A 14,914-nucleotide genomic window follows, 5' to 3' on the forward strand; every position below is an offset into this window, starting at 1 on the left:
GTGTAGAAAGTTAATATTAAAGATTGCCTCGCTCATGAACATCATGGTTTTAAGAATGGATTAATTAATGTGCACATTCATATTTTAAAGATTAGGTGACAATTAATTACACTTTAAATTTAAGATGGAAACAAACTGTAATTAATATTTTTATTTGTGCACAAAGATGGCCCTCTTGCATTTCCTGCGTGTGCATCTTCCCTGTTTTTGAATTGTGTTTGGGGATGGTCTTTTCCCCCTAAACCCCCTGGCCCTGGGTTTGCACTTTGTGGCTTCCATTGGTGGCGGCGCGCGCTCCCGGCGGTGGCTGAGGCCGAGGCGGCGGCGGCGCGCGCGCGGTCCCGGCGGTGGCCGAGGTCGAGGCGGCGGCGGCGGCGGCGCGCCCCCGAGCGGGTGTAGCGCGTGCGCGCTCGCGGAGAGGCTGCAGGAAGATGGAGGCTGCAGCAGCTTATGGAGCCGGGCGCGCGGGGGGAGCGTTCGACCCCGTCACCTTCATCAAACAACCTCAGACCATCGTGAGGGCCGTCAGCTGGGTGAGGGTGAGGGAGAGGGAGAGGGGACTGAGGGTGAGGGGACAGAGGGTGAGGGTGAGGTGAGGGTGAGGGTGAGGGGACTGAGGGTGAGGGTGAGGGGACTGAGGGTGAGGTGAGGGTGAGGGTGAGGGGACTGAGGGTGAGGGTGAGGGGACTGAGGGTGAGGGGGTGAGGGTGTGAGGGGAGGGGACAGAGGGTGAGGGAGAGGGGGGTGAGGGAGAGGGGGGTGAGGGTGAGGGGGAGGGGACAGAGGGTGAGGGTGAGGGTGAGGGGGAGGGGACAGAGGGTGTGAGGGGGACTGAGGGTGAGGGGGAGGGGACTGAGGGAGAGGGGACAGAGGGTGAGGGGGAGGGGGAGGGGGAGGGGGAGGGGACAGAGGGTGTGAGGGGACTGAGGGTGAGGGGGAGGGGACTGAGGGTGAGGGGGAGGGGACTGAGGGTGAGGGGGAGGGGGACAGAGGGTGAGGGTGAGGGGACAGAGGGGGAGGGGACAGAGGGTGAGGGAGAGGGGACAGAGGGTGAGGGTGAGGAGGGGACAGAGGGAGGGGAGGGTGAGGGAGGGGAGGGGACAGAGGGTGAGGGTGAGGAGGGGACAGAGGGAGGGGAGAGGAGGGGACAGAGGGAGGGGAGGGTGAGGGAGGGGAGGAGACAGAGGGTGAGGGTGAGGAGGGGACAGAGGGAGGGGAGACGAGGGGAGGGTCAGTGAGGGGAGGGGAGGGTTGGGTCGGTGAGGGTGAGGTGGGGGAGGGTGAGGGTGAGGGTGAGGGAGGGTCGGTGAGGGAGGGGGGGTCGGTGAAGGAGGGGAGGGGAGAGGAGGGTCGGTGAGGGAGGGGAGAGGAGGGTCGGTGAGGGGAGGGGAGAGGAGGGTCGGTGAGGGGAGGGGAGAGGAGGGTCGGTGAGGGGAGGGGAGAGGAGGGTCGGTGAGGGAGGGGAGAGGAGGGTCGGTGAGGGGAGGGGAGAGGAGGGTCGGGGAGGGGAGAGGAGGGTCGGGGAGGGGAGAGGAGGGTCGGTGAGGGGAGGGGAGGGGAGAGGAGGGTCGGTGAGGGGAGAGGAGGGTCGGTGAGGGGAGAGGAGGGTCGGGGAGGGAGAGGAGGGTCGGGGAGGGGAGAGGAGGGTCGAGGAGGGTCGGTGAGGGGAGGGGAGGGTCGAGGAGGGTCGGTGAGGGGAGGGGAGGGGCGAGGAGGGTCGGTGAGGGGAGGGGAGAGGAGGGTCGGTGAGGTGAGGGGAGGGGAGAGGAGGGGAGGGGAGAGGAGAGGAGGGTCGGGGAGGGGAGGGGAGAGGAGAGGAGGGTCGGGGAGGGGAGGGGAGAGGAGGGTCGGGGAGGGGAGAGGAGGGTCGGGGAGGGGAGGGGAGAGGAGGGTCGGGGAGGGGAAGGGAGAGGAGGGTCGGTGAGGGGCGGGGAGTGGAGAGGAGGGTCAGGGCTGGGAGGGGAGAGGAGGGTCGGGGAGGGGAGAGGAGGGTCGGGGAGGGGAGAGGAGGGTCGGGGAGGGGAGAGGAGGGTCGGGGAGGGGAGAGGAGGGTCGGAGAGGGGAGGGGAGGGGAGGGGGAGAGGAGGGTCGGTGAGGGGAGGGGAGGGGAGAGGAGGGTCGGGGAGAGTAGGGTCGGTGAGGGGAGAGGAGGGTCGGTGAGGGGAGGGGAGAGGAGGGTCGGTGAGGGGAGGGGAGGGGAGAGGAGGGTCGGGGAGGGGAGAGGAGGGTCGGGGAGGGTCGGGGAGGGGAGAGGAGGGTCAGGGAGGGGAGAGGAGGGTCGGGGAGGGGAGAGGAGGGTCGGGGAGGGGAGAGGAGGGTCGGGGAGGGGAGAGGAGGGTCGGAGAGGGGAGGGGAGGGGAGGGGAGGGGAGAGGAGGGTCGGTGAGGGGAGGGGAGGGGAGAGGAGGGTCGGGGAGAGGAGGGTCGGGGAGGGGAGAGTAGGGTCGGTGAGGGGAGAGGAGGGTCGGTGAGGGGAGGGGAGAGGAGGGTCGGTGAGGGGAGGGGAGGGGAGAGGAGGGTCGGGGAGGGGAGGGGAGAGGAGGGTCGGGGAGGGGAGAGGAGGGTCGGGGAGGGGAGGGGAGGGGAGAGGAGGGTCCGGTGAGGGGAGGGGAGGGGAGAGGAGGGTCGGTGAGGGGAGGGGAGGAGAGAGGAGGGTCGGTGAGGGGAGGGGAGAGGAGGGTCGGTGAGGGGAGGGGAGAGGAGGGTCGGTGAGGGGAGGGGAGGGGAGAGGAGGGTCGGTGAGGGGAGGGGAGGGGAGAGGAGGGTCGGTGAGGGGAGGGGAGAGGAGGGTCGGTGAGGGTCGGGGAGGGGAGAGGAGGGTCGGGGAGGGGAGAGGAGGGTCGGGGAGGGGAGAGGAGAGGAGGGTCGGTGAGGGGAGGGGAGGGGAGAGGAGAGTCGGGGAGGGGAGGGGAGAGGAGGGTCGGTGAGGGGAGGGGAGGGGAGGGGAGAGGAGGGTCGGTGAGGGGAGGGGAGTGGAGAGGAGGGTCGGGGAGGGGAGAGGAGGGTCGGGGAGGGGAGGGGAGGGGAGAGGAGGGTCGGGGAGGGGAGGGGAGAGGAGGGTCGGTGAGGGGAGGGGAGGGGAGAGGAGGGTCGGGGAGGGGAGGGGAGGGAGGGTCGGTGAGGGAGGGGAGAGGAGAGGAGGGTCGGTGATGGGGTGGAGGGGAGGGGGGTGGAGGGTCGGGGAGGGGAGGGTCGGTGAGGGAGGGGAGGGGAGGCGAGGGTCGGTGAGGGAGGGAGGGGAGGGGAGGGTCGGTGAGGGAGGGTCGGTGAGGGAGGGTCGGGTCGGTGAGGGAGGGGAAGGTCAGGGCGGGACGGTCGGTGAGGGAGGGTCGGGTCGGTGAGGGAGGGGAGGGTCGGTGCGGGAGGGTCGGTGAGGGAGGGTCGGGGAGGGTTGGGTCGGTGGAGGAGGGGAGGGTCGGGGAGGGAGGGAGGGGAGGGTCGGGGAGGGAGGGGAAGGGAGAGGAGGGTCGGGGAGGGAGGGGAGAGGAGGGTCGGTGAGGGAGTGGGGTGGAGTGGAGTGGAGGGGAGAGGAGGGGAGGGGAGAGGAGGGTCGGTGAGGGAGTGGAGGGGAGAGGAGGGTCGGGGAGGGAGGGTCGGGGAGAGAGGGGAGGGGATGGAGGGGGGAGAGAGGGTCGGGAGGGGAGGGTCGGTGAGGGAGGGGAGGGGAGGGTCGGTGAGGGAGGGGAGGAAGGAGGGAGGGTCGGTGAGGGTCGGGTCAGGGAGGGGAGGGGAGGAAGGAGGGAGGGTAGGCGAGGAGGGTCGGTGAGGGGGGGATTCGGTGAGGGAGGGGAGGGTAGGGTCGGTGAGGGAGGGGAGTGGAGGGGAGGGAGGGTCGGTGAGGGAGGGGAGTGGAGGGGAGGAAGGGTCGGTGAGGGAGGGGAGTGGAGGGGAGGGAGGGTCGGTGATGGGGTGGAGGGTCGGGGAGGCGAGGGGAGGGGAGTGGAGGGTCGGGGAGGCGAGGGTCGGTGAGGGAGGGGAGGGGAGGCGAGGGTCGGTGAGGGAGGGGAGGGGAGGCGAGGGTCGGTGAGGGAGGGGAGGGGAGGCGAGGGTCGGTGAGGGAGGGGAGGGGAGGCGAGGGTCGGTGAGGGAGGGGAGGGGAGGCGAGGGTCGGTGAGGGAGGGGAGGGGAGGCGAGGGTCGGTGAGGGAGGGGAGGGGAGGCGAGGGTCGGTGAGGGAGGGGAGGGGAGGCGAGGGTCGGTGAGGGAGGGGAGGGGAGGCGAGGGTCGGTGAGGGAGGGGAGGCGAGGGTCGGGGAGGGGAGGGTCGGGGAGGGGAGGGTCGGTGAGGGAGGGTTGGTGAGGGAGGGTCGGGTCGGTGAGGGAGGGGAGGGTCGGGTCGGTGAGGGAGGGGAGGGTCGGGTCGGTGAGAGAGGGGAGGGTTGGTGAGGGAGGGTAGGGGAGGGTTGGGTCGGTGGAGGAGGGGAGGGGAGAGGAGGGTCGGGGAGGGAGTGGAGTGGAGTGGAGGGGAGAGGAGGGGAGGGTCGGTGAGGGAGTGGAGTGGAGGGGAGAGGAGGGGAGGGGAGAGGAGGGTCGATGAGGGAGTGGAGGGTCGGGGAGGGAGGGTCGGGGAGAGAGGGGAGGGGATGGAGGGGGGAGAGAGGGTCGGGAGGGGAGGGTCGGTGAGGGAGGGGAGGGGAGGGTCGGTGAGGGAGGGGAGGAAGGAGGGATGGTAGGCGAGGAGGGTCGGTGAGGGAGGGGAGGGTCGGTCGGGGAGGGAGGGTCGGTGAGGGAGGGGAGTGGAGGGGAGGAAGGGTCGGTGAGGGAGGGGAGTGGAGGGGAGGGAGGGTCGGTGAGGGAGGGGAGTGGAGGGGAGGGAGGGTCCGTGAGGGAGGGGAGGGAGTGGAGGGGAGGGAGGGTCGGTGAGGGAGGGGAGTGGAGGGAGGGGAGAGTAGGTGAGGGAGGGTCGGTGAGGGAGGGGAGGGGAGGGGAGGAAGGGTCGGTGAGGGAGGGGAGTGGAGGGGAGGGAGGGTCGGTGAGGGAGGGGAGTGGAGGGGAGGGAGGGTCGGTGAGGGAGGGGAGTGGAGGGGAGGGAGGGTCCGTGAGGGAGGGGAGGGAGTGGAGGGGAGGGAGGGTCGGTGAGGGAGGGGAGGGGAGGGTCGGTGAGGGAGGGGAGGGGAGGGTCGGTGAGGGAGGGGAGGGGAGGGTCGGTGAGGGAGGGGAGGGGAGTGGAGGGTCGGTGAGGGGAGGGGAGAGGAGGGTCGATGAGGGAGGGGAGGGGAGAGGAGGGTCGGTGAGGGAGGGGAGGGGGGAGCGTCGGTGAGGGAGGGGAGGGAAGGGAGAGGAGGGAGGGTGGGTGAGGGAAGGGAGGGGAGGGAGGGTGGGTGAGGGAAGGGAGGGGAGGGAGGGAGGGTGGGTGAGGGGAGGGTGAGGGAGGGAGGGGTGGGTGAGGGAGGGGAGGGTGGGTCGGTGAAGGCATGAGGGGAGGGGACGGAGGGGAGGGAGGGTCGGTGAGGGAGGGGAGGGAGGGTCGTTGGGGGGGGTGGGGGGGAGGGATGGTCGGGGAAGGAGGGAGGGGAGGGTCGGTGAGGGAGGGTCGGGTCGGTGAGGGGGGAGAGGGAGGGTCGGGTCGGTGAGGGAGAAGAGGGGAGTGTCGGTGAGGGAGGGGAGGGTCGGTGAGGGGGGGAGGTGGTGGGGAGAGGGGGGTGAGGGGGAGGTGGATGGGGAAAGGGGGAGGTGGAGGGGGAAGTAGAGGGGGGTGAGGGGGAGGTGGAGGGGGAGGGGGTAAGGTGGAGGGGGGTGAGGTGGAGAGGGGGTGGGGGGAGGTGGAGGGGGGTGAGGTGGAGGGGGGTGAGGTGGAGAGGGGGTGAGGGGGAGGTAGAGAGGGGGGTGAGGGGGAGGGGGGGTGGGGGGGTGGGGAGGTGGGGGGTGAGGGGGAGGTGGGTGAGGGGGGTGAGGGGGAGGGGGGGGTGGGGGGGTGGGGAGGTGGGGGGTGAGGGGGAGGTGGGTGAGGGGGGTGAGGGGGAAGTGGGTGAGGGGGAGGTGGTGGGGAGAGGGGGGTGAGGGGGAGGTGGGTGAGGGGGGTGAGGGGGAAGTGGGTGAGGGGGAAGTGGGTGAGGGGGAGGTGGTGGGGAGAGGGGGGTGAGGGGGAGGTGGTGGGGAGAGGGGGGTGAGGGGGAGGTGGTGGGGAGAGGGGGTGAGGGGGAGGTGGGTGAGGGGGAGGTGGTGGGGAGAGGGGGGTGAGGGGGAGGTGGTGGGAGAGGGGGGTGAGGGGGAGGTGGTGGGGAGAGGGGGGTGAGGGGGAGGTGGTGGGGAGAGGGGGGTGAGGGGGAGGTGGTGGGGAGAGGGGGGTGAGGGGGAGGTGGGTGAGGGGGAGGTGGTGGGAGAGGGGGGTGAGGGGGAGGTGGTGGGGAGAGGGGGGTGAGGGGGAGGAGGGTGAGGGGGAGGTGGTGGGGAGAGGGGGGTGAGGGTGAGGGGGAGGTGGTGGGGAGAGGGGGGTGAGGGTGAGGGGGAGGTGGTGGGGAGAGGGGGGTGAGGGTGAGGGGGAGGTGGTGGGGAGAGGGGGTGAGGGTGAGGGGGAGGTGGTGGGGAGAGGGGGGTGAGGGTGAGGGGGAGGTGGTGGGGAGAGGGGGGTGAGGGGGAGGGGGAGGTGGTGGGGAGAGGGGGGTGAGGGGGAGGGGGGTGAGGGGGAGGTGGTGGGGAGAGGGGGGTGAGGGGGAGGGGGGTGAGGGGGAGGTGGTGCGGGGAGGGGGGTGAGGGGGAGGTGGTGGGGGGAGGGGGTGGGGTGAGGGGGAGGGGGTGGGGAGAGGGGGGTGAGGGGGAGGTGGTGGGGAGAGGGGGGTGAGGTGGGGAGAGGGGGGTGAGGTGGAGGTGGTGGGGAGAGGGGGGGTTAGGTGGAGGGGGAGAGGGGGGTTAGGTGGAGGGGGAGAGGGGGGGTGAGGTGGAGGGGGAGAGGGGGGTGATGGGGGGTGAGGTGGAGGGGGAGAGGGGGTGAGGTGGAGGGGGAGAGGGGGTGAAGTGGAGGGGGAGAGGGGTGAGGTGGAGGGGGGTGAGGTGGAGAGGGGTGAGGTGGAGGGGGTGAGGGGGGGAGGTGGAGGGAGGTGAGGGGTAGGGGGTGGCGAGAGGAAGGTGTGGTGGAGGGGATGAGGGAGATGTTAGGGGGAGAGGGGGGTGAGGTGGAAGGGGGAGAGGGGGGTGAGGTGGAAGGGGGAGAGGGGGGAGAGGGGGAGGGGGGAGAGGGGGGTGAGGTGGAGGGGGAGAGGGGGAGGTGGAGAGGGGGGTGAGTGGAGGGAGATGAGGGGGGTGAGGGGGAGGTGGAGAGGGGGGTGAGTGGAGGGAGGTGAGGGGGGTGAGGGGGAGGTGGAGAGGGGGGGTGAGTGGAGGGGGGTGAGGGGGAGGTGGAGGGGGGGGGAGGGGGGTGAGGGTGAGGTGGAGGGGGGTGAGGTGGGTGAGGGTAAGGGGGAGGGGGGGTGAGGGGGAGGGGGGTGAGGTGGGTGAGGGGGAGGGGGGTGAGGTGGGGGATGGGGGTGAGGGTGAGGTGGGTGAGGGGGGAGGGGGGTGAGGTGGGGGAGGGAGATGAGGGGGAGGGGGGTGAGGGGGAGGGGGGTGAGGGGGAGGGGGGTGAGGGGGAGGGGGGGTGAGGGGGGAGGGGGATGAGGGGGAGGGGGTGAGGGGGAGGGGGGTGAGGTGGAGGGGGGAGGGTGAGGTGGGTGAGGGGGGAGGGGGGTGAGGTGGGTGAGGTGGAGGGGGGTGAGGTGGAGGTGGAGGGGGGTGAGGTGGTGGGGGGGTGAGGTGGAGGTGGGGGGGGGTGAGGTGGAGGTGGAGGGGGGTGAGGGGGAGGTGGGAGGGGGGTGAGGGGGGTGGAGGGGGGTGAGGGGGTGGTGGAGGGGGGTGAGGGGGAGGTGGAGGGGGGGTGAGGGGGAGGTGGAGGTGGAGGGGGGTGAGGGGGAGGTGGAGGGGGGTGAGGGGGAGGTGGAGGCAGAGAGGGGACTGAGGGGGAGGTGGAGGGGGGTGAGGGGGGTGAGGGAGGGGAGGTGGAGGGGGGTGAGGGAGGGGAGGTGGAGGGGGGTGAGGGAGGGGAGGTGGAGGGGGGTGAGGGAGGGGAGGTGGAGGGGGAGTGGGGGGTGAAGGGGAGGTGGAGGGGGAGTGGGGGGTGAGGGGGAGGTGGGAGGTGGAGGTGGAGGGTGAGGGGGAGGTGGAGGGGGAGTGGAGGGGGAGTGGGGGTTGAGGGAGGTGGAGGGGGAGGGGGGGTGGGGGGTGAGGGGGAGGTGGAGGGGGAGTGGGTGTTGAGGGGGAGGGGGAGTGGGGGGTGAGGGGGAGGTGGAGGGGGAGAGGTGGCTGAGGGGGAGGTGGAGGGGAAGAGGGGGATAGGGTGGAGCTGGGTGAGGGGAGCGGGGGGGTGAGGGGGAGGGAGAGAGGGGGGGTGAGGTGGAGGGGGAGAGGGGGGTGAGGGTGAGGTGGGGGGGTGAGGGTGAGGTGGAGGGGGAGAGGGGGGTGAGGGGGAGAGGGGGGTGAGGGTGAGGGGGGAAGGTGGAGGGGGGAGGGGGGAGGGGGATGGGGGGAGGTGGAGGGGGGGGATGGGGGGAGGTGGAGGGAGGGATGGGGGGAGGTGGAGGGGGGGATGGGGGGGAGGTGGAGGGGGAGATGGGGGGAGGGGGAGATGTGGAGGGGGGGGAAGATGGGGGGAGGTGGAGGGGGGGAAGATGGGGGGAGGTGGAGCGGTAGATGGGGGGGAGGTGGAGGGGTGAAGGGTGAGGAGGAGGGGGGTGAGGGGGTGGGGGAGAAGGGGGAGGGGGGAAGGTGAGGGGGGAGAGGGGAGGGAGAGGTGTAGGCGGGGAGGGGCCTGAGGGGGAGGGGTGTGGGGGGGGAGGGAGGGGGGGAGGGGTGTGGGGGGGAGGGAGGGGGGGAGGGGTGTGGGGGGGAGGGAGGGGGGGAGGGGTGTGGGGGGGAGGGAAGTGGGCGGGGGGTGAGGGAGTGAGAGGGGAGGGGGTGAGGGGAGGGAGAGAGAGGAGAGGGGAATGAGGGGAGGGGGTAAGGGGAGAGGAGGGATGAGAGTGAGGGAAGGGAATTAGGGAGGGGGGTTGAGAGGGGCTCATGAGGGGGTGGGGGTGCAGAATGGGTGTGGTGGGGGGGCATGGGGGTTGGGGAAGGAGGGGTGGTGGGGAACCGGGGAGTGTGGTAGGGGGGGCTGGGGGTGGGAGTTACTGGTGCGGGTTTGGGGGTATGGGAGGGGGTAAGGGAGTAGGGGTGTGAATGTGGGGGATATGAGGGGTGAGGGAGGGGGTATGGTGTAGTGTGGAAGGGGGGTGAGCGGTGGGGGTGTGGGGCGGGGAGATGCGTGAGGGTGGGAGTGAGGGGGAAGGGTGGTGAGGGAGGAATTTGCAAGAGGAGAGAATGAATCTAATTTGGGGGCGAAAGTGGGTTGAGCCAGTTTTGGGGAGAGAATATGGTCCTTGGATTGGGTGTGTTTGCGTGTGTAAGGTTGTGGTGGGACGAGGAGAGAGAAGATAGAAATGTGGGTGCAGAATGAAAGGAAAGGAGTGAAATAGACTTTGGATTTGCTACACTTCAGACAATGAGCAATGTCAACTCGCAGTCAAAAAAGATAAGGCATCAGTTTGACAGGGAGTTTTTCAAAATGCCCTAGCGTTAATTAAGAATCATTGCACACTCCATGTCCCTGTGCTAAGGGACTTTAGGAACATTTTGAATAGTTAACACAGGTTTATGAACCTTGTTTATGTGATTTGTATCACTGATCCTCAGTGCCATATCCAGTATATGTTTCTGGTTAAAAGCTACAGTCACCCTTTCAGCACCTCCTGAGATTTCTGCAATATTAATGTTGTTGGGCACTATTTAGACACCGCCTCAGAACTAAGCATTAAATGAAGTTGGTTCGGGTGAGCCGGTCTCTGATCTGATTTTTGTGTTGCTGTGGCTGTTTGTTGGTAGCAGCTGGCTACCAATTACATGTAATTTTGCATTTTTGTTATGTAACAAATCCTTTTTAGGCCTGAGAACAAAGTCACATTATTGTTTAAAATTGTGATGTGTTTCTTTTTTGCTCGGCCGATCGGTGTGTCTTTTTCTTACCCACCCTGTTTCTGTTATTTCTCCTCTGGCCTAGCGTCTGAGTGTGTGTGTGTCTCTCTCTCTCTCATTCTCATCTGGCCGCTGTTATGTGTCTTGTGCTGTCTCTCACTCGGCCAGTCTGTTTGTCTGTCTCTCACTCTTGGCCTGGGTGTGTGTGTGCGTGTGTGTGTGTCTCTCTCACTCTTGGCCTGTCTGTCTGCGTCTCTCGCTTGCTCTCAGCCTGTCTGTGTGTCGGTCTCTCACTCTCGGCCTTTCTGTCTGTCTGTGCGTGTGTCGGTCTCTCGCTGTCAGTCTGCCTGGCACTGATGGGGAATGGGCATTTACAGTGCTGTGTGAGCATGGCCACAATGCTAAAGTATGAGCCATTTTGTTTCGCTGAGACCCGTTGGATTTCATGGGAAATATGAAGGAGTGAGTGGAGCAGGAGAAGTACATAAGATTTGCAGGAAAGCACAAAATGGATGGAGGAGGAGTGCCTCTTTCCAGTCACCACTTCCATAGAGTCTCAAGAGAAACAAGAATTAATTTCCTGAGCCTGGGGCAAGATGAAGAGCAACAAAAGGGAATGGAATAATATACTGGAATAATAATATAAAATTTCAGTCCAGTAGTACAATGGATTTTAATCTTTGGACCATTTATAGAGTTTCCTTTTGCCCCTCAACTCATTTCAGCCAGAAGTTCATTGGTCAGAGTTTTTTTTATATTTAATTAGTTTGATGATCTATGTTCCTGAGATCAGATCCAGTTTTAAAATCTCAGAATTAAGATGCAGAAGGAGGCCATTCGACCCACTGTGATGACACCAGCTCTCTAAGCATTTTCACTTTATGCCAAACTCATGCATTTCACTGTAACCCTATTCATTATTTCTCTTTAAATAACATCCAATGCCTTCTTGAATACCTCTGAACCTGTCTCCATCACCCTTCCAGGCTATGCATTCCAGAGCCTAACCACTCGCTGGGTGAATAAGGATTTTCTCACCTCGCATTCCCTTCTGTCACAAAGCACTTTAAGTCTGTTGCTCTGGTTTTCAATCCTTTTACCAGAGTTTCCATTTCTCCCAACATACTCTGTTCAAACCCCTTCGTTATTTTCAAAACTTGTACCAAATCCCCTTTCATCCATTTCCTATCCAAGGAAAACAGTCCCAACTTCCTAAATCTATCCTCATAACTGAAATTTCTTTTTCCTGGACTCATTGTTAGAACATAGAATATTCCAGCGCAGTACAGGCCCTTCGGCCCTCGATATTGCGTTGACCTGTAAAACTAATCTGAAGCCCATCTAACCTACACTACTCCACTCTCATCCATATGTTTATCCAATGACCATTTAAATGCCCTTAAAATTGACAAGTCTACTACTGTTGCAGGCAGTGTGTTCCACACCCCTACTACTCTCTGTAGTAAAGAAACGACATCTGTCCTATATCTATTACCCCTCAATTTAAAGCTATGCCCCCTCGTGCTAGCCATCACCATCCAAGGAAAAAGGCTGTCACTGTCCACCCTGTCTAATCCTCTGATTATCTTATGTCTCAATTAAGTCACCTCTCAACTTTCTTTCTCTAATGAAAGCAGCTTCAAGTCCCTCAGTCTTTCCCTGAAAGACCTTCCCTCCATATCAGGCAACATCGTCTCTACTCTTTCCAAAGCTTCCTCTTCCTTTCTATAATGCGGTGACCACAACTGTACACAATACTCCAAATGTGGCTACATCAGAGTTTTGTACAGCTGCAGCATGACCTTGTAGCTCCGAAAATCAAGCCCTTTACCAATAAAAGCTAACTCACCAAACTGCTAAATCACCCTCAATCCCATGCCTCTGTATTTTGTGCAATAGGCTACCATGGGGAACCTTATCAAGTGCCTTACTGAAATCCATACACACCACATCAACCACTTTATTCTCATCCACCTGTTTGGTCACCTTCTCAAAGAACTGAGTAAGGTTAGTGAGGCATGACCTACCCTTTACAAAACCATGTTAACTATCCCGAATCAACTTATTCCTTTCTAAATGATTATAAATCCTGTCGTCTTAATCCTTTCCAACACTTTACCCACAATTGAAGTCATGCTTACTGATCTATAATTACCAGGGTTGTCTCTACGCCCCTTCTTGAATAAGGGAACATCATTTGCTATCCTCTGGTCTCTGGCACTATTCCTATAGACATTATTCCTGTTGTAAACGGTTCCTGCATGCTCTCTAGTGCATTCACATACTTCTTATGTCCTCTGAACTATATGCACTACTCCAGCTGAGGTCTAACCAGTATTCAATATCGGTTCAGCATAACACTCCCTGCTGTTGTACTCTGTGCCCCTGCTAATGAATCCTAGAATGCTGGATTGCTTAAAGTTTTTTCTACCTAGTTCTTACTGCTTTTTAACTACTTAATGCACAGACACTAGATTCGAGTGGTACTGGAAAAGCACAGCAGTTCAGGCAGCATCCGAGGAGCAGGAAAATCAACGTTTCGGGCAAAAGCCCTTCATCAGGAATACAGGCAGAGTACCTGAAGGGTTAATGCATAGGTGCTGTGGTCTCTGAGCTCCTGCACACCCTTTTGAATATTACAGCTGTTAATGTTTCCCCATGTTCTTTATACCTATGCATCACCTCACACTTTGCTGCACTGATCTTCATCTGCCACCTATCTGCCCACTCCACCATCTGCCACCTATCTGCCCACACCACCAATATGTCAGTGTCCTTTTTAAGGTTTACACTGTCTTCTTCCTAGTTTACATTTTTTCCAAGATTTGTATTGTCCGCAAACTTAGGAACAGCTTCTTCCCCACTGTTATCAGACTTCTGTACGGACCTCTCATATTAGAGTTGATCTTTCTCTGCACCTTCTCTGTTGCTGTAGTACTACATTCTACATTCTGTTCTATTAGCCTGATGTACTTATGTAAGGTATGATTTGTCTGGTTAGCACACAAAACAATACTTTTCACTCTATCTTGGTACACGTGACAATAATAAATCAAATCAAACTTTGAAATTATCTCCTCACTGAGATTCAGATATTAATATATTACAAGAAAGGCAAGGATCCCAATACTGTACCCTGGGGAAGTCCATTCTAAACTGTTCTCCAGCCTGAAAAATGCTTGTGTACGATGACTCTGTTTTGTATTCCTCAGCTGATCTTCTACCTACATTGCTTCCAAACCCTTTTATTTCATGATCTCTCACTTTCCTCAAGTCTGTTGAGTAGCACTGGAATTGAACACCTTTTGGAAGTCCATGTACGCCACACCTACAGCCTTAGCCTCATCCTCATCCTCATCCATTCACTCTGCAGTCTCTTCAGAAAAGGTGACGAAGGGCTTCTGCCCAGCTCCTCGGTTGCTGCCTGACCGTCTGTGCTTTTCCAGCGCCACACTTTTCGACTCTTCAGAAAGCTCCAGCAAATTAGTTTGACATGATTTCCACTTAACAAATCCTTGCCTCCTTCATTTGGTTGTTGACGAGACAGGGTCAGAAGTGAGTTGGCGCGGGTATTTTAGCTGATCGCAGGTTTTGAGGACACCAAGGTATTTTCGCTGTATTCCTGGGAGTCTCTTGCCACACTCGTTCCTAGTCGAGCAATTGTTTTCAGAGTCTGGTGTCAGGCATGAAATGTCCCATTCAGCGGGGCTGATTTTGAGTGATCAGTGCCTCAAGTGCTGGGCAGGTGGGCTTGGGAGAGGACTACCTTTCTTGCCACAGGACTTGAAGAATTGATGCTGGTATTTTGATTTTGAGGTTCTTTATACCTGAGAGGGCCATTGTTCATAGACAGTATTCAGCATCGTTTGTATACGACATGCTTTGTGGCTGAATCATGATAAGTTTCTCCTCCCTGGTGTAGAAGCACTGATTATTGGATGGTGAATGAGAATTCCTTATGGTCCGCTGGGCTGGCTGGAGGGATACTGAGTGTGTTTCATTGTATGTAAAGGCAGTGTGTTTAGTGGGACACCCTGCAGTGAGCTGTGATGGCAGTGGGAAATTGTCAACATGGGCACATGTCTACGGCGTTCTGAACTGAGCTGTGCTGTTTGTCTGCTTTTGATGAAAAGGCGGTTATTCATTTGGAGCTTTGTTATGCTAACATGTTGTTTGTAGTCTGCATCATCGATGCTCATTGGGGATGACAGGATAAAGGATCCCCCTGATCATTATTTGATGAAGAGCAGAGACTTCCTCCCCAGTGTCCTGGCCCAATTTCTGCTCTTTTTAAAAAGTTAGGATCTGGTCATTGCAACATTGCTGTTTGTGAGAACTTACAGTATACAAATTGATTGCCACATTCCCCACCTTCTGACAGAGAACATACTGCAGAGGGGAAACAGTGATCTTGCGGTACATTCAGTGGGCTAGCACTGCAGAGCCCCAGGCAAATGTTCAGGGGACATTGGTTCAAATTCCTCTCCCCTCCATGACAGAGAGCTTTGTTTTAAGTCAAATTAAAAGCTGGCCCAATAAAAACCCATAACAAAAACAGAAATTGCTGGAAAAGTTCAGGTATGGCAGCATCTGTGGAGAGCAAAACAGAGGTAATGTTTTGAGTCCAGTGACCCTTCTTCAGAACCCATCAGGTTGCTGCCAGACCTGCTGAGTTTCTCCAGCAATTTCTGCTTTTGTTTCGGACTTCCAACATCTGCAGTTCTTATTTCAGTTAAAAAGTATTACGTATGCTTAATGACTGTCATTCTACCATGTGGACCAGCAAATTTATTTTTGGTGCGCTGTGTATGGTGGCAGAGTTGCAATTATGCCAGAACTGGCTTTTAAAGGAAGGATAAGGACAGTCCCCTATTTTTGCAGCACCATTGATAACCTTAGAACATCCCAAAACCCTTGACAGAAGCATCATCCCCAT

At 61.0% G+C, this 14,914-nt stretch overlaps 1 protein-coding gene across 4 annotated transcripts in view; it reads left to right on the forward strand.

Moving 5' to 3' along the window:
• Positions 1–392: 392 nt before the first annotated feature.
• The window catches only part of LOC140489398 (synaptogyrin-1-like), a 44,296-nt gene continuing 29,774 nt past the window's right edge, over positions 393–14,914 (forward strand). The window contains exon 1 of one of the 4 annotated variants that reach the window (XM_072588912.1): positions 393–539. In XM_072588912.1, the coding sequence (XP_072445013.1) occupies positions 432–539 (108 nt within the window). In that variant the 5' untranslated portion in view covers positions 393–431. The remainder of the gene's footprint in view (positions 540–14,914) is intronic. The other 3 variants (XM_072588913.1, XM_072588910.1, XM_072588911.1) reach the window with 3 other exon arrangements.

Source organism: Chiloscyllium punctatum, chromosome 18 (genome assembly GCF_047496795.1).
Source record: "Chiloscyllium punctatum isolate Juve2018m chromosome 18, sChiPun1.3, whole genome shotgun sequence".
NCBI classification, from domain to species: Eukaryota; Metazoa; Chordata; class Chondrichthyes; order Orectolobiformes; family Hemiscylliidae; genus Chiloscyllium; species Chiloscyllium punctatum.